The sequence below is a fragment of the Drosophila rhopaloa genome, unplaced genomic scaffold, assembly GCF_018152115.1.
Source record: "Drosophila rhopaloa isolate 14029-0021.01 unplaced genomic scaffold, ASM1815211v1 contig_3, whole genome shotgun sequence".
Classification (NCBI taxonomy): domain Eukaryota; kingdom Metazoa; phylum Arthropoda; class Insecta; order Diptera; family Drosophilidae; genus Drosophila; species Drosophila rhopaloa.
The window spans coordinates 18,478,526-18,503,919 of NW_025335123.1; the positions used below are offsets into that span (position 1 = coordinate 18,478,526).

At 38.7% G+C, this 25,394-nt stretch overlaps 1 protein-coding gene across 1 annotated transcript; it reads left to right on the top strand.

The window, feature by feature from the left end:
- Window positions 1–1,243: 1,243 nt before the first annotated feature.
- Window positions 1,244–1,637, top strand: LOC108047071 (MICOS complex subunit Mic10). Its single transcript, XM_017127129.1, has one exon. It carries the CDS (start codon window positions 1,300–1,302, stop codon window positions 1,522–1,524), a length of 225 nt encoding a protein of 74 aa, XP_016982618.1. The 5' UTR covers window positions 1,244–1,299; the 3' UTR covers window positions 1,525–1,637.
- Window positions 1,638–25,394: the final 23,757 nt, after the last annotated feature.

Here is a 25,394-nt window from a genome sequence, read left to right on the forward strand (position 1 = left end):
TATTACCTGAGTATTTTAGTCTAATCGTACTACTTAAAACATAACTAATACTTTTTAACTGATTAGTAACATCGATTCTCAAATTGTTGTTCTAAATTTTCAATATTTAAAATACTTTTAATAATTAAATAAATTTTTAATTGGGAAACTGACTAAATCTTTGGTGAAAACACAGCTTAAACATTTAAATCAGCTTGAGTTCCTTGACATTCACTACGATTACACACAGACCTTGCAAATGGAGGAAACTCCATCACTCACCCAGTGTTTTGGCCATATCGATAAAAACAATGTTGCGGTATTCTGCCTTATGCTGACTTGATTACCCAGCTAACCAGCTGCCGTGCCAGAAATTGGAGCCAAATCCAAAGTCGAGGATAAACACGAATGGTTGATTGTAGGTGCAAGTTAAGTTGCACTGGGAAAAGTAATGTGATTCTTGTACGGGTTCAATGTGTTCAAATACATGTTTTACCATAAAACTTATTGCTTTATCAAATTATGTTTATTATTAAACAGATTCTTATAAATGAAATTTTTTTTAAAAATACATTAATGTATTGTGAAACCTATTCAAAAACTTGATCTATGTACATTTTGAAACGTGCATATATTTCTACACTACATAGGTTAAAATCGAAATAGAATGCATTCAATAGTAAATAAATATCCAAATGGTGAGTCTATCATATTTTCTTGCTGTGTGTTAGCCAACTGCGATAGAGAATGGGATTGGGACTCGCATGCTGCATGACCATATAGATCGATAAGATGGTCGAAGATCGATTATTATCTATTTTGGCAGAAATCGATCGTGATCGATTTATGCTGAGCGGGTCTGAGGTGCTTCAACAAGGTTAAGTGTCTGCAGAGCCTCAAAAAAGGAATTATAATAGCCCTTTTGGCCATCGGAGCTGTTAATGTGGCAACATGAGTTTAAGTGGACATGGCGAAAAATCACCTACACCTACACTGGATTGGGCAAAATATCGTATTAAGAGATATAAACTCGGAGAAATTTTAATAAACATATTTATTTATTACCATATATTTTAAAAATGGAAAAATTAATATATCTATATTTATCTAAAATATATAAAAACATATGATAGGTGATGTGATATTTCGGATCTCTGTATACTTATTTGAATTTCTGTGGCAATCTCAGTGTTCCCTGACTTATCCTTACCTGTCAAGTTGCCTGTTCGCCTTGCTTTAGCTTTTTCGATTTGGTTAGCATCGTAATCTCTGGCAGCACAAATAACAAATAAATTTATAAATTAGCGGCAAGGAGTGGATATGTCGACGTCCCCCGAAGATCGGCTGCGCGAGAGCCTCAACCGCTGTCTGTCGGACTCGCTGGTGAAGGGATTCGGAGGTCTGGTGATCGGGTCCGTGGTCACCCTGCTCTTCTTCCGGAGGCGCATCTGGCCCGTCTGGCTGGGCACAGGGTTCGGCATGGGCATGGCCTACCGGGGATGCGAGAAGGAGCTGAACGAGGTGAAGTTCGCCCACCGGAAGTGATCTCTGGACAGCCGGACATTTGATTTTACTCTTGTTTACACATGATTCAATGGCTTGTGCTTGGAATGTGGATGTCTTTTGGTGTGGGATAAAATGATTTAATGCAAACACAAGGCCATGGATGTTATTGATAGTACTTTCGTTTAATAAACTCATAAGATGGTTTTACAAATTGTAGAAAATATTACTGTATACTGAGTTGATCATATACAATTGTTTGTAATCCAACATTTTATAAGCGCGAATTAAATGGCCATAATCATTAATTGATATGATTTGTGTAGTCAGTTGTTGAATCCACCTTTATCTTAGCCAATTTGGAGTTGAGAGAAAGCTGTGACCTAAACACTTTTTGAACAGTCCTACGACAGTCTAATCAAGATCAGTATGCGATGAGGAACAAGTGATATAAGTCAATCGGCGACACCTAATTTTCTTTTTTGGTCACCTCAAGTGGCTCTTTCATGTTCACCGATCTTGGTGATCGTTCAAGGGCTCCATAAATCGTCTGATCCCGTTGCAGACTGGTGCTAATGCGACAAGTCCACCGGAATTCCCTCTGCCCCTCCACTTTTCTGTTCTTTCCCCAACTTGCGCTCTTCTCGGAAAGATCGCTATTCGCGATCCATTTGCCAAGATATAGTCGAGGGCTGAGGGGCTGAGAATCCAGTCTGCAGTCGAGGCAATCCGATCGTACGATCAGGCAGTCAAAAACCGGAGGAGATTGTGTAGCACGGTCGGCAATTATAATATATACAAAATCCATTACGGTTCACAGGTCAAATGTAGAAATTGAGATAGATCCGCGGCCAGAGGCTGGATTTGGTTCATTGGCAGCTTTGCACGTTGTCCCCCCTCGAGATTCATCTGCAATCCTCTTTTCAGAGCTGCCGAAAGCAGCTACTAAATGATTTACAAAATTAATTTATAATATAAATATGTTACATATAAAAATCGAATCAGCAAAACAGTTTTTTAAGTAATTTAATCTGAGATATATTTTTAAAAATATTAAATATTTGGTTAGCAAGTAGAAAATTAATTCTTCTCTACAAAGAACCCTATTTTCTTTTTAAGTACATTTTTTTTCTTTGAGGACCAAGATTTCTATTAATGAAGACAAACTATACTTTTAAGATTTTTAAAGCAAAATCAAGTTGAAATTTTCTAATGTAATATTAAAGTTTGCAAAAGAACTAAGAGTCTTTAGCTTAAGTTTTTATGATAATAAATACAGGAAATTAAAAGTATTGGGAATGTCATTTCTTAAGTTCGTATAACGCCTTCTAAGTATATTCTTATCATGGGTTTGAATATCTATTTATAATTTCTTGTTGGCTAACTCAATGGCTGAATGGGCAGCACTGATCCTGTCGACATCGTCATCGTCATCGTCGATCAATGCTCAATTCAGCTGAGTTGAGCCTGTAGCGCCGCATCGCATCGCATCCCATGCCCATCAAGATAGTCGAAGACCCATTGCCTCCATTGGGTCCCTCCACGCCTGATCCCCGATTCCCGATCCTCGATCCCCAATTCCCGATCCCCAGTTCCCGATCCCCAGTTCCCGATCCCCGATCCTCGATCCTCGATTTGAGCGGGGAGGCAATCGTGATCGACTCGAACTCTGTTTTCTGGATACTGCATTCGGGACTCTGGATTCCGTCTGTGGCTTCCACTCGCCGTAGCTCAGAATTCGGCAGCAATTTTTCCTCGCCGTTCCTTTTTCCACCTTTTCCACTGCCTGGCCATATATATATATATATATATATATACGATATACACGATATCCGATGCGGCGACAGATTCGTTTTGGCAGGTACGCAGTCCATAGCGGAGATGATCAAAGAGGTTCACCATTTACCAGTTCATTTATAGGGTATTTTGAAAACTTAAACTAAATAAAAACTTAATATTTCAGGATATATTTGATAATATTTTTATATTAATTAGGTAATTTATGTAATACTTAGGCATCTCCGAAAATATGATAAACGCTTTAAATACTGATGAAAACAATGCCATTAACAAAATCAATAACAATATTTTCGTAATGCTTTCCTTTTCCTTCTTATAATCAAAATGTAGAAATCATTTTTTAAATGTTGTAAAGTCTGTTTTAAATATTTGGTTAGATAGTTTTTCTTTGTCCTGCGAACTAGTTCCCAGTTCGCATTTGGCCATCTCTGGTCACTGCCAATCTTCGGCTGCACTCCTTGCCACAAAAGCTGAGGCCTAGACCAAGTGGCCAAAACCATTCCTCTGCACTCGAAGCTCTCGCGCTCTCCACGTTTAATAAGCAATTTTGATTTGGAGCAGATTATGTGACGACCGAACGAGCTGCAAGTTCAGGTTGCATGCCACACTGATGCACTGCACCACTGCTGCCTGGCTACTGATACACTGCAAGAAAACTATGTGAGCCATATATGAAAACATCGTTATGGGGATATTTAAAAAATATTTGCTTTGATAATGTTTTAAACATTTATTATAGTTTGTTTTTATTGCAAAATTTCGGATATTACTTGGTATTATTTTTATTACCTTCATTTCAGCTGCCTAGAAATAGTTGATACGTTTTTCGCCGAGTGTAGGCGAGCCGAAGGAGCTTTTGGCTGCGACTTGCACTTGACTTTGTCGCTGACCCGGCAAAGATTTTTAACTGGGACTTGTTGCCAGTTCCCCGGCTCCCTGATGCCGATGCTGTTTACATGGAACTTGTACTGATTGCTCCTAGTCATGCCCCCGATTTGGAGATTCGCAATTTTATGATAAGCGCCCCGAGTTGCCGAGAGTTCATTTTCGCAGGAATTGCCTGAATTTTTTTTTTTATTGAATTTTAATTGGTCAAATGCTGATGAGCCAGGCTAAGTTCAGTTCAGTTCGGTTCAGTTCAGTCCAGTGCAGTGCAGTGCTGTTCAGTCGGAGAGTCGATGAGTCCCTCAAGATGGCAGAAGCATGTGCCTGATGGCCAATCCGGAATGGCAATGGCAAAGGTTCCCAAGAAAATTTAGATCAATTTTCCTAATTTACCCGGGCCGCGGCGATTGCGTGTCGTGGCGTGAAAAACGGCACTTGAGGAAAACCCACAGAACGTGGATGAGAATCGAGGTGGAAATTCCACCGGCGGAGGAGGAGACACCAGCAGAGGCAGAGGCATTGGCAGAGGCAGAGGCAGAGACAGAGGCTGAGGCAGCGGAAAATAAATCACGACTCAAGTTTCGAAAGCGCGAAACTGTTACCAAAGCACTTAAACTTAAATTGGCCAAAGCGAGCTGCGAGCTGCGAGCTAATCCAGTCGAGATCCCCACAAAACCCCGACTTTTGCCCGGGCGGGGAGTCCCAAATTAGAAATAGTGTAGATAGATACGCCAATAGAATTTATAGCGAGCCTCGGACTGCGTTCCTTTTGCTTTTGCTCTTGCTTTTGCTCCTCATGATCATGGCCTGGTCAGGTTAATTTTGGGCACGACCACGCGGCCATGCGGCCATGTGGATGACGATGATGATGGCAACGCACGAAGGAAGCCGCACTGAGTACACTGCCAGAAAAGGCAGCCACACGATCAATAGGCTCAAGTTGGGCAGGGGTTTAAGTTTGATTTTCATATACATGAAAACTGAAGGCTAGTAGCCTGTGCTCCTATAAAAATTAACCATAAACAATAGCACTTCGTGACTATATATACATATACGTTAAACATATAGCTCTGATATATTAAAGTGATAAATAAATATATAACTTTTATTTTCGAGCTTTGGGATAGTTAGTTAATTAATAAATAACATATCCATAACACTTTAAGGTTATAAATAAACCAACAAACAAATAAATATATAGCAAATCCATTAGAATATTAATTTAATAAATTAATATAATATCCGTAGTAATATATTATTAAGGTAATAATAATAATAAATAAAACAACCAAAACATATACATTTTATTGTGCTTTTCAAGCTTTTCATAAAATAAAGATATATATTACAATCTTACTTTCTGTTATACAAGATTATATTTTCTATATCTGTTTAAGCCCAACAAGAGTTATCAGTTAACATATTGTTTGTGAACTATACAAATTTGTTTATGCAACTAAATGCTTAAGCTTTCCTTGTAAAAGCAATATTTGATCTTAAAGAAAAAGGTAAGTATATTGAATTGTTTGCTAGGCCCTTCGCCTTTCAACACTTTTGTTTTGCTGAGTGTAAAACTGGATGAGCAGGGGGTTGGGTGGCGGTCATGGAGCCGAGGCAGAAACGTGCTCAGGGATCGCAGCTTAAGTTTAATGGAACCAATTGAAGATATTTTGTGGGCAAGTGATAAAGTTGTATGCCCAGTTGGTGGGTGCCTTCTTTGCTGGAACCTGGCTTTTCCATCATCAGCCACTCGGCGGTGCAAGTTCACTCCACGAACCCATTAAATGATGCGTAAGCCCAACGTGATCATGCGTCTCCGAGGGGGCAGATCACACGATCCTGATACGCAGAGTGGAAAACCTGAGGAGAAATCAGCGTGAAAATTGCCAGCGCTGAGTTATGTGAAAATTGCGGAAGAATTTCGTGAGGCGGCTTGTTAGTAGATGGAAGCGAAGCCAGGCTAAGCAAACCAAGCCGCCAACCAAAACCAAACTCAAGTCAAACTGAACTAAACTAAAGTAAACCAACATTGAGCAGCCAGGTCCAAAGGCAATTGGCCTGCAATCAGTGGGGGAAGTGGGGGGAAGTGGGTGAAAGGCGCTGCAAAAGGGGTTGGGAAGTAGGTTAAGGTAATTCCCAGCACACAAACATATGGCCAACAAATTTTGGCTGAAATTGCAGTGAGAAAATAACTACCGTTAAGTCTTTCCATCATAGGTTGGCATTGAATAAACCCTTGCTTCCTAATCTATAAAAATCATATTCATAAAATATTTAACAAAGATCAAGTTATAAAATTGGAATTACTGTAATTGATTTAGAGGGGAAATCCCTATTTTATTATACCCTTGCAGAGGGTATTATAATTTTGGTCAAAAGTGTGCAACGCAGTGAAGGAGACATCTCCGACCCTATAAAGTATATATATTCTTGATCAGGATCACCTCCTGAGTTGATATAGCCATGTCCGTCTGTCCGTCTGTCCGTCTGTCTGTTTCTACGCAAACTAGTCTCTCAGTTTTAAAGCTATCGGATTGAAACTTTGCACACACCCTTCTTTCCTTTGCACGCAGTATATAAGTCGGAACGGCCGGGATCGGCCGACTATATCCTATAGCTGCCATATAACTGATTGATCGGAAATGCCATAACTTTAGTGTTTGTAAAGTTAGGAAGTTGGGATTTTCTATGGGTTTTATATTTGGCCAATCAATCCGACCTACCAAATTTCATAAGGATCGGCCGACTATATCCTATAGCTGCCATATAACTGATTGATCGGAAATGCCATAACTTTGGTGTTTGTAAAGTTAGAAAGTTGGGATTTTCTATGGGTTTTATATTTGGCCAATCAATCCGACCCACCAAATTTCATAAGGATCGGCGGACTATATCCTATAGCTACCATATAACTGAACGATTGGAAATGCCATAACTTTGTTGTTGTTAAAGCTAGGAAGTTCGGATTTTTTATGAGTATTAAGAATGCATCATATGAATAATTTTGGAGAATATAATTTACAGAGTATTCTGCAAGGGTATATCAACTTCGGCTCCGCCCGAAGTTAGCTTTCCTTTCTTGTTTAATTTAAATATTGAAAAGAAAAGAATATCAAGTGAATCAGCAAATCGAAAACAAGTAGCAAATTGAAATCTATAATACTAAGAAAATATTCCCTTTTTTTGTATTTTCCAATGATTTTCGTTTTTAGTAAATTTATATATTTGTTTTATATATTAAAGGAATACAAAATTATCTTATAAAGCTATGAGTTTTAATATAAAACCTGATGACTTTTCTTGAAAGTTTTTATAAAATTACACCGTATATATAGTTTTGAACAGATTGCATAAAAAGGTTCTGAGTTTTTGTGAATGTTTAACAAGGTTAAGTTAAAATCAATCTTATGAAATATGCCTAAAACCTTTTAGATGCCAACCATTTTAGATTCAACACTCTTTCCTTCCCATTTTCGTTCCATTTTTAGTTTTTTTAATTTTCCGGACAGTGAAAATCTATGGGATCATTTGCAGTTTCTGCTGCTGTCTGTGACGTCACGCTTCCGCTGCCAACCAATCAATCAAAGGGCCGTCAAGTCCGTAGTCTCCGTCTCTTTCTCTTGGCCCCCATGTCGTCTCTTTCTGCGAAAAAGTTCTTCGACTTCTTTGTGGCTCCGTTTGCGGCTTTCTTATTTATTTTGGCTCATTTTTACGCTTTATGCACTGCGCGTTTCCCGTCCCTTTTCGCCCATTTCCCATTTTCCCACTTTTCAAATGGATCCATCTCCATCTCCATCTCCACCCCCCAAAACCCCTTCGTTTGTTTCCCTGCGCTGTTGTCCATTAAATTTGATACCCACTTATTTGGCCAATAAAATTAACCTACCTCAACTTGTTTGGCCTTCGTCATAAAGGTGGGCGAAACTCCAAAGAGAGAGACGACAGGAGGGGCAAGACAGTGAGGGCAAGAGGGTGCTGAGAAAGAGATGGCGAGAGGGTGGTGGGAAGGAGACGCACAACAACCCATGCTCTCTGCTTTAATGTCAGACATGCGAGTGTTTAATGTTTGCCCAAGTCTCGTCTGAAGATGGTCGCAATTCCCAAACGAATCGGATTGAAAGATCCCCTTTTTGAAAGGAAAGAATATGGAAACTATATGCGTGTTTAAAAAAATTCATTCTGGAGACATCTTAATAGGATTACTTTCAGATTTAATTACCTTACCACATCAGAGTCAAAAAATGTACTATAATAACATACTTTAAACTATTATAGAATCGAACCAAACACTTTTTTCCAATTAGTCAAGTTATGGCCTTTGGAAGTACATATTTGGGCCACCTTTTTACCAAACTTCAGAACTTAGAAATATATAGGCAATCAAAATCGATAAACCTAAAGTAAAGTTATATTTTTTTTAATCCAAGATTTAGGCAAGTTCCCTAAAATGTTTTCTTTACTTAGCTTGGCTTTCCTCCTTTTGCCAGTAGCATGATCGTCTGAATCGATGGACCGATCGATGGGTGACCCCAACTCCTGGGAATGCACATCAACCTCATGTGGTGAACGCATCGTGCGCGCAAATAAATTAGCGGCCGCCAAGTGTTGACATTTATTGTCAAGCCAAGCCCCAAAAAAAGCGACTCAGAGCGAGTTCGAAACCGAAACCGAATTCCCGGCAGCAAAATAAAAAAAAAAAAAAACCCAACGAAACGAAACGAAACGAAACGAGCGACACTTGCAGCGGAGTTGCAACAAGATACGCGTCGCACGTTGCAAGTTGCACATTGCACATTGCCGCACGCTTTTGGTCAATTTCAATTTATTGCATCAAGTGACAATCGGGTTAAATGGGCGGGGAATGTGAATGGGAATTGGAAATGACAGTGGCAAGGACCCAAGTATCCTATTTAATTGGTGACCTGGACAATGTCTAAATTGTCGCACCTTTTTCAGGCGCAATTCTCTGCAATTGAAGTTTGGATTCCGGTTTCTTGTTTTAGAATCGATGGTACAATAAAAGGCCTTGCATTTTATACGCTTTATAACCTTTGTTATTCCTAGTTTTTGAATTTAACTTAACGTAACTTAGTTTATTATAACCCCATCCTCATTTTAACCATTGTTTATTTACGATCTCTTTTGCTTTTTAATATTACAAGGATAAATATAATTTCTTTAAAACATTACTTATGGTAAGTTTGATTTTAATACCTTATCTTTACTCTATTATTTATTTTTGTTTCAATCTTTTCCAATAGGATAAATAAGGACTTTTAAAATATTTTCCAGTTTGGATATTAGTTAGTTAGTTCTTACTACCTTATCCTTATTTGCCTTATTTCTTAGCGTTTTTCGCTTTACAATAATTCTTTTTCCATTTATTTTTCTGGCCAGCGAAGCGCAGCGGCAGAACGCTTAAAACAAGCCGCTTTTTTTTTTGGGTTGAGAAAAAGAGGTAACCAAATTTAGCAACTTGAGCGCGTTGCAAGTTGCCTGTTGCCAGTTTCCAGTTGCCAGTTGCAAGGCAATTAAAATTTTGCGCCAAACAAAAAACCGAACAGAGGGGTCCGGGTCCTCCTCCTTCCGTCTCTTTCTCTTCGACGTGTTGCCGTCCCTTTCTCGTTGTTTCGGTGCCTAAATAAGTCAAGTGTTGCACAGACAGCAACGCGAGGAACCTCAAAGTGGCAGCCAAATGGGCGTATGAAATGCAATTAAATTAAATTTGCACTTTTCCAGAGTCCAGTGGTGGGTAGTCCAGGGGAGGGGGGAGGGGGTAGGGGGGCTTGAGGTCCATACTACTCGCAACCTGTCATAATGGTCAATGTCAATTTCGCATAATTAACATTTAATTGAAAAGTTTTAACCCAATGATAGTGCATCAATGGGAAATTAGCATGGCAGTAGAGGGGGCAATTCGAGGAGGGGCTGGGGTCACCTTTTTTTTTTTGGGGTGCGTGACAGTGCGTGTCCTTTCAACAGCAACGTTCATTAACGGGACTGTGAACAGAGTTTACCGAAAGTGTGAACACCAGTTAGGTAGGAATACTTGATGTGCCATTCCCAAAAGCCTCATCATTTTATGTTTTACAATTGAAGTTTATAATAGAGCTAACTTAATTCAATTGCAGCTTGATAAAATTTATAAAATTGCTTGTTTTAATCAAAGGAATACCTAAACATAATAGTTTACCTTAAAATTAAACATTTGTTATATTAAAAAAAAAACTTAAATAACTTGAGGTTCTACTTTTATCCGCTTTTAGTATTTCCCTGCTATTTTTCCACCTTCCCGTTCGAAGTTCGCATCATTTTTGGTTTCGGCGGCTGGCTTTTTAGCCAGTTCCTCAGTCTATTGAAATGTCAGTCAACGGCCCTCCAAAATGTTTTATAGCCAATTATAGTTGTCAAAGTGTGTGTGCTGGCTGCCAGCGTGTGTGTGTGTATGTGTGTGAGTGTGTAGCAGGAGGGGGCTTTCGGCCCAACTTCTGGCCAAGTCTTACTTCCTGGCTGAGTTTCGGCTGCGGATTTGGTTTCAATTTCTGGCGCTCAGCCGGCCTATCGATAACAGATGATAAGCCGCTCAGCCCACTCAGCCACCCACTGACAGGCCATGTGTGGCTGCACTGGAAGAAATACCACCAACCTTTCCATTTATTTTGTAGCCTTATTAGTTTTCTTTTGTGCTACCTTAATTACAAGTTATCTTACTTCATGGCTTAAATATTACTTTATTGCTTAAACTTAAACTAATTGTTTTTCGACTCTACATTTTTAGAAATTTATATGTATTAATTATCAATGCCGAATACTAATTTCTGTTTTAAATAATAATCATTAATTTCAAAAGACTACAACCAAGAACACTATTATCTAACTACAAATATATGACAATTTTTGTAAGTGCACTCCACAACCTATCCCCACCTCCCAGGGTTTTCCTCCTTTCTCGCAGTGTGTGATTTTAAAAGGTTTTCCATGTTAAAGCGATAAAATGGCAAAAATTGAATAACTGACAGAGTCAAGGGAGAGGGCCTCGTGGATTTTCAGCAAATGCGGATGGGGGCTTAGCTGATTTGGTAAATCGATAGCGAGACTCTGAAGGCGAATTCGAGTGGCTAAAATCCAAATCAGCGAAGCTTAAACAAAGCAAAACTCAGCCTGTGGGTTAATTCGCATTTTCGCGCGTTTCTTGGCAGCTTAAGGTGATCCATCCCCAAGGAACTCCCTTAAGATCCCACTCCCATCCCCCCATTTATTTTGCCAGCCGCCACTTTGTTTACAAAAATTATGCAAAGCATGCAATTGTTTTAATTCCTCCTCTTGAGGTTCTGCTTTTTTGTTTTCTTTATTTTTTTTTTGGGTCCCCTTTTTTGTGTAATAAATTTAACGCCAGGCTTGGAATTAGGGAGGGGAAGTCCAGACTAACTGCTGGCCCCCAGGGCATTGGAAATGCATCACTGACCTAGCTGAGCCAAGAAAATAAAACGAAAATATATTTTGGTAAGGGAACCTTGGCTTTTTCGGTTTATATTTCCCATTCTTGATATCTCAGGTATTGCTTCAAAACAAATAAACTCTGTAATACATTCAATAAGACAAATAATGTTTGAAATATCAAATTAGTTAAAAAAAAAAAACTGAGGTCATTATGGCAATTCAACAAAGTCTTTTCTCTAGTTTAAGACTCTCCACCGCCAGTAAAAGTTAAGCCCACATGTTTGCATTCTTATTTAATTCTTTAAATTGATTTCCAGATTTAATTGTTAGCTTTAACTTCAATTAACTCAAATTGTTAAATAGAGTTGATCAAACTCCAGCTACAAATGCCAGAATTAAAGGATTATAGCCATTTAAGGTTCCTTGACAATCAGGACTAGCACACAAGTGCGTATTGCGGTGGTTGTCGTTCAAATGGGTTTTGTGTGGGGTTAAAGGGGGTTTCCTGATCCTGATTGAAAGCCCCAAACACAGAATGCGGCATATTTTAGCGTGACTATGTGCCACTTGACTCGATTGCACAAGAACAACAAAAGTTATGCTACAATTCATGCATGAAATATGACTTCTAACTCCCAGTCCCAAAAAACCTCCCTAACACTTAAAACCACAGGCGGGGAAAAGGGGGCTCCTAAAGGCTTGGTGGTGTTTAACTGAGAACTAAGCAGTGATGCACAGTGAGAAAAATATGAAATCTTTTGTAGGTAAGGCCAAAGATCCTCTTAATTAATTAATTACCAGAGGCTATCAAATTGTAGAAATTTTTTAAATGTAAGCCTTTGTTTAGTTTAATTGCAAGAAGTTTTCAATTCAAATTATACAAATGTTTTTTAATTGGATACCTAAAATATCAGTGATTTTTCAGTGCTAGTTTTTATGAATATGTTGTTTTTGTTTTATGTTCATAAATTTATCTCTTATTTTGTATTGAAAATTTTTATGTTTACAAGATGTTCAAGAGCATTTCTTATTTGTAATTCCACGAAGTAAATTTTTTATTATTTGTTTTTTTTTAATATTTTTTTATAAATTGTCTCCCTTTTAAATACATTAATTTTTTAAACCCTTTACCCATCGATTTCTGGAAGTGTCCTGAGCTTTATCGTCATCGTCTGCGGCTCAAATTAAACGCACGCAGGCGAAAGCTTTTCAAGCTTTTCTAATGAGCATGGCTCCTGCGTTAACCCTTCACACCACAGCTCCCCGCACCCCGCACCCCGAATCCCGAACCCCTTAACCCTCCGGCACCGATGGTGGTGCCACAGGCGCAATTATTGCAACTTCAATAAATTTTCGACTTGATTACGCACAGAGCGAAATTAATCGCCGGCATACGTCATACGCCACCCGGCAATTCCAATTCCAATTAAGACCTGCGCCTGCTGCCTATCGCCTATCGACAATCGAGTGGCAGGAAATTCTAGGAAATTACTCACACTCATTAACATATTTACACCTAAAAACGAACGCTGACAAATGACAAAGAGGCGTAGCCGGCAGTCTGGTGTTTATCCAGTTCGCAATTAGACAAGGGGCCTGCTTCCCTGCCTCTCATTTTTGTCAACTGCCGGTCCGAATATGCAAAAAGGCAGGCTTAAGCTCAGCCAGGGAACTTAATACACCATTCCCACTTCCACTTTCGCGAGATTTAATGGCGAAATTAAACCGACGAACTTATTTGCCACCCAAACCATTTGTTTGATTTCCTTTGGTAGTTTGCTTTGTTTATTAAAAAAATTCATTTTTATGATTGTTTCTCTATTTAATTTTCGCTCTTAGCTTAATTTTAAATTAACTTAAACAATATTTTTAGAGTAGAAGTTTGGCTTTAGAGTACTCGTTTTTCCAAGGTCTTAAAAGATTATATAAAGTTTGCTCCAATATTTAGTAGTATTAGCTTAGTTTCTATTATACTATTTTTATAGTTTATTGTACTCCTATCTATTATAATAAGTTCCTTTAATGCTTGTTGAGTTTTTAATTAGTAGATCTAGAAAAAATGTAGAAATAAAGCGGTTTCGGGAACACGGCTGATGGAAAACAGTAGCGGCTGCAGTCAAAGGAGTTGGGCTAGATCCGCGAGTGGAGTAGGGGGAACAGGGGTCAGGGGACCCCAGACGATTACGATTAATGAGCAGGCACTTAAAAAATTTTACACGGCACGCGCTCTACGCAGCTCCTTGCGAAGCCCCCCTTTCCCCCGCCTTCCCTCGTCCACGAACTCCTTTTCGCATTAAGTTGTCCAACACCTGCCCACTGGGCAAAGCGATGGAAAGCGGCCTGATTGCCAATTTGTTGTTGGCCAAGTTTAGCATTCGCATTTGTCTCTGTAAATCCCTCACAGAGAAAAAAATTAACCACATCAGATCAGCTATAATGGGACATTATAGTTTATGGACTTCATGGTTTTATGTCTCTAATCGACATTTGCTTTTATTGAGCCACTTCCTATCATTAAATTTATTTACTTTCTAGATAAATATTTATATACATATACATGTCTAATCATCTTTATTTAACTACATTTCGATGATCTCTCAATCTTTAATATTAAGATATAAAATGGGCTTAGTACTTATAAAAACAGTTTTACATGCTGTTTATCCTTTTGAAACGCTTTCATTATTTATAATTAATAATCAACTTAGGTTTTTGTTAAAGTTTATATAAACCTGGGTTATTAAATTCTTTTAAAATCGAAACAAAATTAGTTATTCACTGAGCTTCTGACTTTATTACTTTACCGACTTAACCTATGACACTTGTACCTTTAATTTCATTTTACTTAAATAGAAAAAATTGCGTTCTTGACTTTTTTCCGTGCACTGGAATGCAAGAATTTGGGAGGGAAAAGCCAAGTAAAGCAATGCACCTTGCACCAATTAAGATGTTCTCCCAGAACCCGTAACTAATACGCCTCACCATGGGTAAGCCCCTCCAATTCCTCTGCTGTTGTGACAGATTTGCCCATTGACAGGGCCTTAATGGATTAACATTTGTCAGTGTCGTGTTAGGCCAGAATAAAAAATAAAAATAATAAAAAAACGCAGCCACAACAATGCCCGCCAGGTGGAAAACAGGCGGAGGATGAGAAGGGGGTTGTGGACAGATTCTGATTTGCATAACCGACGATCATCGCTTTAGTCGGGTTTAGTAAGGCTTGAGATATGGCTGGGCGTCAAGTGGACTGGAAAATCTTACAATTAAAAGCAGGAGGATAAAGCTATAAGGAAATTCACCTTGATATATGCAGATTTTCATTTTTAAAGATTAATAATCCGTGGATAAGGAAATCTATACCAGCGATTAGAAATGCATAAGATTATTAGGCAAAGGAATACTATATGAAATATTATTTTAATAATAATTCATACACTGCAATTTCGAATTATTATTTAAAACAAACAGACATATTTTGAAGTAGCATTCAATAAAGAGAAAGTTAAGGTTAAGAGTTATATATACCTATAAATTATATTGAGAAAAGAAATGCTTGCAAAGTAACTCAATGCCAAAACTGATCATGACATTGAGAAATCGGTGCTAAAATTGGAATTTTATAAATAATATGTAGTTCGATTTGTTAGCACGGTATTAAATGATTCCACTGTGATTTTAAATTACTCTCTTTGCAGAGACACCTATTTCAATTTCGGTTTGAATAATTGGCATGTTAATCCGATCGTTGTCTGGTGCAATCAGCGATTTAGCCACAGTCTCTGTCATTAGTTAAACGACACGCAGCGGCGAGAATGGGGTTCTGTACGTTTAGGTGTAAGTGTAATTGTAAGTAAGGTAAATGCAATGGAATGGGCCAATGGATCGCATTGGTAGACGCACTTTGACAGCGGCCCAAAGTGAATAACTTGCGGCACGCTAAACTCGTATTAATTTTAATGATATAATATGAAGAGACACGCTAAATTGTTTACAGGCCGGTACATTGGTGGGAGGGAGGGGAGTTGGGGATTTTCTGAAAAACTGGGGGATTGGAGGCCCCGAGAAACCGATGCGTTCGGACCCAACGAGTTACCCATGATTATATAGAGTGAGGTGGCCTCTCTTTCCTTCTCTCTTCTTTCTGCCAGCTGAGCTGGAGCTCATTAACATTTTTAATTTTATTTTATTTAATTATACAGAAGTTTATTGCTTCCGTCGTGCCGATGCGTTATTTTCCCCCATTTTTCGCGCTAAACTGCGAACTAACCTGGTCGGTGGCGAACGCAGCGGGGAGCGAGGGGATCGGGGGGATTGACGGGTGCAAGAAATGCAGTTTTATAAATTATAGTTAAGAGCTGATTACACGCACTATAAACGTTTTACTCTTCGCACCACGCGAACCTCGAGGGGCAGTCGGGTGTTTAGGTCCTCTAATTGATTGGCCGCCACACTGAAATTAAAAGGGATACCATATTACACAAAGACGAATAATTAATATACATTTTTTCTATATCAATCTTACTATTCAATAATAATATACATGGTTTTAAACATAATTTATTATCAGGTTATTATTTATTTAGTTTTATATCAAATGGTTATTAATATATCTTAAAACTATTATATTTTCTATATTAGTTATATGCATTAAAGTGGCATAAAAAAACAACTAACCAAAATCTATTAATTTTAAATAATTGTTTAATAATCATTTGGTATTTATAGTTATGCGTCTAAATTTAAGATGCATATATGCCTTTACCCAACTTACAAGTAATATAATGAAAAATCTAAAGAAATATAAGGTATATTTATATTATAAATATTTTATTTTTATTTTCTATAGCTTATATTTTTTCAGTGTGGCTCAGAAGAGGTACGTGGAGTGGTCAGTGGCGGCGGGGATAGAAAAAGGAGATCTGGGCACATAAGCCGTCGTATGTTTACTGCCACTTATCAGTAGTCGTCTCTCAGTCAGCACATTATACAAATTAATTAGCGGTGGCTCATTACAAGCCAAACACCCCACCCAGAACTTCGGATTCCAGGCCTCTGAGTCCGCACTTTCCCCCACTAATTTACCACCTTTTGCCCATGTGGCTACACACACATATTTCACAATCAAGTTGGCAACAATTTGCCGAATGCCGTTGTTCAACAAGACAATGTCTCATAAATCCATCAAAAAGGAAAATTGTTAAAAGTGTGAAAAAATTATGTGTTGTCTTGAAGAAGGCTGGAACTGCAAATGTGAAATTAAAACATGAATGTAACAGAAATGGATAAAAAAAACTACTCGTAATTCAGTGCATGTACAAATAATTTGTGCCAGCGCAAAGCTAGATTTTATCTCTAACGATTATTTATTAATTCTAAATTTATGAAGCATATACCATTTTTTTTAAGTTATATAAATTTATTTACATAATATGTTCTGCTTATTTATGTTTTTAATTAGCCGCGTCTGGCATTGCTATTCGGCCTAGCAAACTAAATTTCCCATTTATTTTAATAACTTTGGTTAGTATTGAAATACTAATTACATTTTTAGTAATTTTTAGACAGCATTTTGCGATCTGCTTGCCTGCTAGAATCAATTTCCGTTGCAAAAACTCAATAATTGAATATTAATTGAAAACATGGCTGTCGCAACTTTAAATAGTTGCCGCTCCCATGGAATTTAATGAAGATTTGGGAGATTGATTCAAGCCCAAAAGTTGACCAAAACGAGAAACAAGAAGTTGGGCACAAAGGCGTATATTGAATGTGGGGATAGTATTCGAGTGGCCATGCCCACTCCATCCTGCCACTTGACTCCAGACAGACAGTCATGTGTGTGTGTGTGTGTATATCGGGTATATGGATAGGATATATACCCTATATGGTCTTGCACAGGTCGGACTGCGTAGACAGATGGGCAGATGGAGGAGTGTAGCGAATATCTATCAATGTGCTTTCGGTTATTCATCAACGAAAATGTCTAAATTATTCAAATGGAAATGTGGAAATGTCGTCCGCCCCCCCCAACTCCCAACCCCCTCTTTACCTACAATCTCCGATCCTTTTGGGCCACTCCTGTTTTGTTTCTGTTGGTCGGACATGGACTGAATTGATGAAGCGGCAGCAGACCGACAAACCGTTAGACGTAATGCGGACAGATGAGTGGGTGGTGGGTGGTGGGTTGTGTGCTGTGGGTGGTATGTAGTATGTAGTGTGTGGTGGGGCAACCGCTAACAATGGCCTCGTCCTTCGTCCTTTGTCCTTTCTCCTCTCCCCTCCACTCCACTTCCCCTCCCACCAACAATTTCCTTCTTTGCAAGTGCCCGAAATGGTTTCGTTATTCGCTCCTGTCTGCCGCTCGCTCTATATATGTCGGCTGGATTTTATGTCTAGTCAGGGGATTTCTATAAACACACAGTCCCCAAAGAAAATACCCTCCATCCTCTAAGCATTGTAAATATCCTATGGACATACATATGCAATTGAGTATGTAATATGTCATTTACTAACGTCTTTAATTTTGTCCACTCTCTTTATTCATTTTTCTTTTAAATTGTATTAATTTATTGAATATATCGATCTTAAATGCCAAGCCTCTGTGTTAATCCAAGTACGATGTAATATTATAGAATAAAAAACTATTACCTTAATGTAAACACAATTTTTAACAGTCTAATGGCTTTATCTTTAATTATATTAAGAAGAAAGTTATTTTGATTATGGTAAGACCTTTTTGAAAAGCGTCACTAATACAGATGGATTTTTTGCTGGACTTTTAAGAATCTGTTAATTTATTTGTAAACAGTCTTATTACCAATCTTAGAAAGGCACGATCTGGAAAAGAATTACCCAGTTACCAACACGCATTCTCCCCCGCATTTCCAAAGTCCCTGCTAATTTACTGTTATGACGTCAAAGAGCCACGTTGTGTTGTTGCTTTTATTTTTATGGCCGAGGTTAAGTCGAAGGTTAAGGTGGAACTTGAATTGCTTGTAATTGTTTTTGTTGCCGGCCGCAGCAGCGCCTGTTTAAATGTTTGTCAAAGGAAAAAGACGTGTCAACTGGCGCCGTTGTTACTGTCCCCCCGCCCTCACCATACCGCTCCCTCCCCCCGCAGTCCCCTCTCCTTCCATCTAATCGGACAGGTCCAGGCCCAGGACAAAGAAAAATGGTCCACGTTTCATTGGAGCTTTGTTCATCTCGTTGTTGCACACATAACAACAGCAGAGGTCGATTTTTTGTCACCTAAAAAGTCAAGGCTCTATCACTTTTTTATATTTAATATTTTTCATGATTTTATATATTATTTATGATATTAAATCTAAGATGCGATTTTATGCTAAGTCCACACATCAAAGAGCAAGTAGAGCGCTTTGAAGTGCAATTTATTGTTTAGTAAAGTAATATACTCCTATGGAATTTATTCCAGATTTACTAGACATATTAATTATTTTGGTCTTAGTATATACACTCTTATGTTCAAATGTTTCAAGTATATTTTTTCTTATGAGTAGTACAGCTTCGGACATATATTTCGTAAAATTATAAAATTAAGTTAATATACATTTTTCAGTTTTCTGTTTCCTTTTAACTTTTAAACTAATATGTTTGCAAACCAGATCTGGAGATCGTAACAGGCAATGGTTTTTGGTCATGTTTGTGCAGTGTTATTAACTTGACCGCTGCTGTGCATAAAAGTGTTGTTATTGGGGCTGCTGGTGTTGGTGTTGGCAAAGCAGCGAACAGGATAAAATTCGCTGTTTACATTCTCTAATTTCGCTTGTTCATTGTCCAGCGAAGCGTTTCGCGTGCATCGTTCGGCCCTCCCCCTCCCACTCCCCCTTTCGGCCGCCCCTTGACCCCCCAACATCCCCTACCCACCCCCTTACCCCCCCTCTTGAAGGCCAGAAAAAAGGCAAACTTTGTTTGGTCAGTTGACCAACAGAGCGCTGGTGAAATTAAGCCGAGTATCCATATCCGTTGTCTCAACTGCAGTCACACCCCCTGAAAACCGCATTCGAAGCTTCCTCTTAACCCATTAACCACCGATGGTTGAAAAGCCGATCAGTTACACTGGAAAATGTTATGCATGAGTGTAAATTCAAAGCGACTTTAGCTTAGTGCAGTCCTTAAGGAATTAAACAATTAAATGAGTAACCCAAACAAGTATTCATTTTTAAATTCCAAACATAAATAATTTAATGAGATTTTAAATTTATAAAATGAGCTACTTATATTACCTAATTTCATTAAGGATTATGTATATTTGTATTATAAATTAGAACTAAATCAAACTTCAAATCGGAAAACTAAATGGTTTTTTATGTTCTGTAAGTTAATTAAGAACTCAGCACTTCAGATGCCGACTTAAGTGGGTTAATCGCCCAGGAGCCCCACTCTTAGCCCCTTGTTGGCCAAAGTGGGCTTTTGCTTCTTTTGGGCTGCGGCGAACATCTTCTCTTTGCTTTTCATTTGGCTGCCTGGCAAAAGATTTCAAAGTAATGTTACATCAACTGGAAAACACTTGCACATACAGTGGAGCCTCTGCCCTCTGCACCCCATTTCGGCACCTGTAGACATCTCCTGCCAGAATCCGCCTTTGTTCTTCTGCCTCAGTCAGCATTTTCGCAGACAGGCGCAAGGTTCCTAATTTTTTATTTTCTATCTTGTTTTCCGTTGTTTTGCTCCCGGCCACTGTACAGTGCTCACATATCGATGTACTGGCGGAAAACCCATCTAAATGGGCGTGGGGGTGGGCCCGAAAAAACATTCGATACTGGGTGGCCCCAATCCGAACGGGAAATTCACTCAGAAGGGGTGAACATTTTTAAAAATTATTCTTCTTCTCTACATAGACATACATTTAGAAGTGGCATTTGAATCTTTCTGCAAGGAAAATGTAAAATCAACTGAACAAGGATTCGAATTTGACATGAAACTTTAAAAGACAATGGTCAAAAATCATGACAAAATAAAACAAATCATGATTTTCGCTTAAAAATATCAGTATTTTCACGATAGCAATGCTAATAACTGTCCAATAATAGAATGCCATACCTTGTTGAAATCGTGGCAAAATTTCCAATCGAGTGGCATTCACAACTTTTTTTGTAAAAATTTTGAGAAAAATGATGATGAAAACCCTTTGAAAAATGTGACATGTTAAAAAATAGGATATTGATAATTTTTCAATAAAAATTATCAGTATTTTTACGATAAAAATGCTAATAATTGTCCAACAATGGAATGGCATACCTTGTTGAACTCGTAGCTAAATTTCCAATCGAGTGGCATTCACAACTTTTTTTGTAAAAATTTTGAGAAAAATGATGATGAAAACCCTTTGAAAAATGTGACATGTTAAAAAATAGGATATTGATAATTTTTCAATAAAAATTATCAGTATTTTTACGATAAAAATGCTAATAATTGTCCAACAATGGAATGGCATACCTTGTTGAACTCGTAGCTAAATTTCCAATCGAGTGGCGTTCACAACTTTTTTTGTAAAATTTTTGAGAAAAATGATGATGTTTTTCATTCCTTTATGATGTTTTCATCATCATTTTTTTCAAAAATTTTACAAAAAAAGTTGTGAATGCAGCTTGATTGGGAATTTAGCTACGAGTTCAGCAAGGTATGGCATTCCATTATTGGACAAGTATTAGCATTGTTATCTTAAAAATACAAATATATTTTTGCGAAAAATGATCAATATTCCAATATTCCCTTTAAAAAATGTGAAATGGGACAAATTATAATATTGATATTTTTTGTAAACCAAAAAGTCAGTTGTACCAAAAAACTCGAGAGATAGTGAAGTTGGCAACTGAAATTCCGTTGACAAGCGCAAGTTGTTCGGGTTGTTGAAGTTTCAGTTGTTGTTGCCACCGTTGTTATCTAGTTAGTTGGCAGTAATAAAAGTGCAGAAGCACAGTTGCCTTGTCGCCCTGTCTCTAATTTGCACAAATGGCAAAAATGTAAGCGAATTTCTTGTGTTCATTAATTCTGTCGACGTCGACGTCGACGCCGACAGCGCTGCCCGGCACTTGTATCGTCGTGTCAAGTTGTTGTTTCAGCTGCAGCAGCAACATCAGCAACAACCATTGCAACTGCAACTGCAACATGATGCTATTTTTATTAGCCTGCCTGAATTCGGGACTTGGGGCTTGGGTTCTCTGTGTCAGCGAAAGGTTAAAGCCACTGGTCAAGTTCAAGGCGTGAGAAATAAAACAAAGTACTGGGTACTTTGGCTGAAGAAAAAAGCTGCTGAGATTCTAGTTTATCAGACACCTAGCATTCTTCAGCACTTGACTCACCCGAACTTTGCAATATTTTCTTTAATCACCTTAAATATATTTTAATACCAAAATATCCACTGATTGATTACTGTTACTAATGGCTGGCAAAATAATTTAAAATCGAAATAGCAATGAAATTTTAAGTTCAGTGAGAATATAATCGAAAAAAAGGAGACTTATACTAATCAAAAACATATTTCGAATCCTTTATATTGATTAAGAAATATAATTAAAAAAGAGAGATAATTAAACAGTTTAAATAATTAGGAAATGTCTGAAAACGAATTTTTTATTTGTAGTTATGTTTTTATTTAAGTTTAACCAACACATATTCAGAAGTTAATTATGTTGTGTTTAAATCATTTCCACAAGAGAAGCAAGAGCACAATGAAAATAGTTTTAATTTCAAATATTAGAACCAAGTTCACCTGTTTTACACCTTATTTCATTTCAATGTTTGGGATAGATATCTCTATGTTTTAGATGTAATAAGGTAATGCATCCCCTGCTCACCTTTCGGTTTTTCTTTGGACGTGGGCCAGGTTGGCGACCCGAAATCCTCAACAGTTCAAATTACAGAACCAATTTGGTGGCTCTCGTTTCTGCTATTTCTGGTCTTTAAACTGTCAAAAGCCCAAAAGGTGCCAGTCCGGCGAAGGAGTGTGAATCGGGGGCATATCGGGGGTATATCGAGGGTATATTTGGGGGACTGGGGGCTAGGGGTTTTTTGGGGGGGAGTCGAAGCTGGAGCTGGGCAAACGGGTCGCAGCTGCATGGGCCAACTAAAGGACCCAAGTCGAGTGCTGATCATGCTCTCAGCTCACGCAAAATAGTCGTGCACGATCCGCTTCGTGATTTTGTGTAACGAAGCGCCCAAAAAAATCTTTCTATATATTTACTATATATATATATATATATATATATATCTCTAGCTGGGTCCCATGACCGAAATGAAACCAAAAAGTAACAAAGCGAAATACGCTGGAAATTCATCTTGTCGCTGGCCAGTCGGAATCGCAATCGCAGCCGGTGCCAGTGCCAGTGCCCTTGACTGTGGACCCTCCTCCCAAGACCCTGCCTTCAAAAACCGATCCCCCACTCCCATACCCATGCCCATACCCACCACCATACCCATTTCCATTCCCATTCCTATAGCGCTCTGCCCTCGATCTTTCTCTGGGTTCTGGGGCGACACTTGTGCATCATTTTGGTGACTTTTGCTCTCTAAAATGGCAGAGGGTCACTAGAATACCCAATGAGTTTTGTTCTTGCTGTTACCAACAATTTTTTTTTAGTTCTTGTTTCTATAGGCTTACAACGACACCTTCAAGAGGGTATACAATCCTTTAAATATGTTATATAAAATGAAAATATTTTTACCTTGATAAACAAACTTTGTAACTAAAGTCGTACATAAAAATGAATATTTACAAGGCTTATTTGGCTGAACAATTTAATAAATATACACCCATACGTAGATTATTAAACTCATTTATTAATTATAATTAATGGTCTAGTATACAATTTTAATTCAACAAAATAAACATTAAACTGGAATTCAGTTAATTTAGACAATTGTCTTTCGAATTTTAATTACTAAACACAAAAATGTTATTAATTTAGACTTTAATTTTCTGTTTACCTTCCTTAAAGTGATCAGTAATAGAAATTCTTTGCCACTTGAAATGAGTAACTCTTCCCTTAAACTATCCAAACCTATTATTCCTGGATTCCATTGAAGATATGTTGTTTTGGGGAACCAGATCCCAACTTCAGGGTACTCCTGGCTAAGAGCTCCCCACTCCACGCCACCTCAAGTGTATCCAGAGTTCGTGAGGTTCGATTGATCGGGCTCCCCATCGCCGTTTGGCCCATGTCCATGTCAATCCCGATCCCGATCCCGAACCCAAACCCGATCCCGATCCCGACCCGATCCCCTCGCCCGGGTGTTTGTCTTACCTTGAAAATCGCTGACTACTCGGAGCAACTGTTGCTGCCTCGGTGGTCGGTGGTCGATGGATGTTGCTCCTCCGCTTCGTGTTTCATCGCTGCGAGACTCATCTGGAGACCATCTATGTCCATGTCTATGTCTATGTCTACGTCTATGTTGTCTTCCTTGGCCATGGATTTGGATTTGGATGCGGAGTTGGATCGCGAGTGCAACTGCGGCTGCGACTGCGAAATGCCTGCCAGTTATTTGCTCCCATTGTTCGCAGTTCGTGGCTCAATATTGCGTTGTACACGCCCCTCCCCCCCGCCGCCCTTTGCCCTGCCTCCTCGGGGAAGTGCACTGAGGAAAAATGGTGTGTTAATATGCTAAAACTGCAGCAACATGTTGTTAATGGCCTAGGATCCAAAAAGATTGACAGTTTAAGAATCAGTTAAATAAACTAATAAACCTAAAGTAAAAATATCGATAAATATATACACTAAAAAACATTATAGAGCTTAAAAAATATTATAATTTTGTTAAGTTTTAACTAAGCACTAAAAGGCATGAATAAAAAACCATCAAAAAATCAGGCATATTTAACTTCAGTTATAAACAAAATAGTATGCAATACAACAAAGGAAATAAATATGCTTTAGATAAAATTTTGCCTGCTTACTCAGATTTAAATATTCAATTGGCCTAACCAAAGAGTATCCTCAATTTTCTCTCAGTGTTCGGTGGTTGGGGGGAGTGGCAGCGAGCGACGCACGCCAGCTTTCGTTTTTCGTGTCCTGCGTTCGCCTCGAGTCTTTTGTCTTATTTGATTTATGAGTTTTATTGTTGGCTCTCCGCGAAGCTAAGCTCTTCACGGATCTTCTCCTCTCTTCTGGCGCAGTCTTCTTGAGCAGTCTTCTCCCTGAGACCCCCCTCCCCCCATTCCTGCACAGGGTTCTGCGCTTTTCCAGTTCATTTGGGCAAAAAAAAAAAATAGTAGCGTGCTTTGATTTCCCCAGCAATTGGCTCGATGTTGATGTCCCTCCTCCGTTTTTCCCCAGCTGCCAAATTTGGTCCGACCACGTCCTTCTCTCCCCGTCTCTGTCTGCCCGCCCGCATTCCGTCCCTTTCTCACCGCATCTGGCCCTCTCTTTCCCACCGCATCTGGCCCTCTCCCTCTCACCGCATCTGGCCCTCTCTTTCTGGCCATAGATCATTGCGATTTGTGGGAGACAAGTGCCTCAGCAGTTCGAGTTGCGTGGGCGTGGGAAAAATGTTGCCAACTAATTAGGCAATTGACAGGAAGGATAGAAAAGATGCTGGTGGAAAGATGGGAAAGTGGGCAGAAAAAGAGGAGAATTGCCAAGGTGGAAGGATCCGAAGATCATTGGTAGATGACTTCTGCGGCAGTGCCTGAAATTCGAGTGGAGTGGGCGCTACCTGCAGTCATTTTATAGCTTTATTGCATTTTTGGTTCGGAGTCCAACAAACTATCAAGGTGAGTTTGAGTAAGTTTACTATAGTTTTATTAACGTCAATTGGCTGCTTTCCCTATCTCG

Bases quoted from the DNA above. Each gene is read 5' to 3' on its own strand.
- LOC108047071 (XM_017127129.1), top strand. From the start codon at position 1,300: ATGTCGACGTCCCCCGAAGATCGGCTGCGCGAGAGCCTCAACCGCTGT.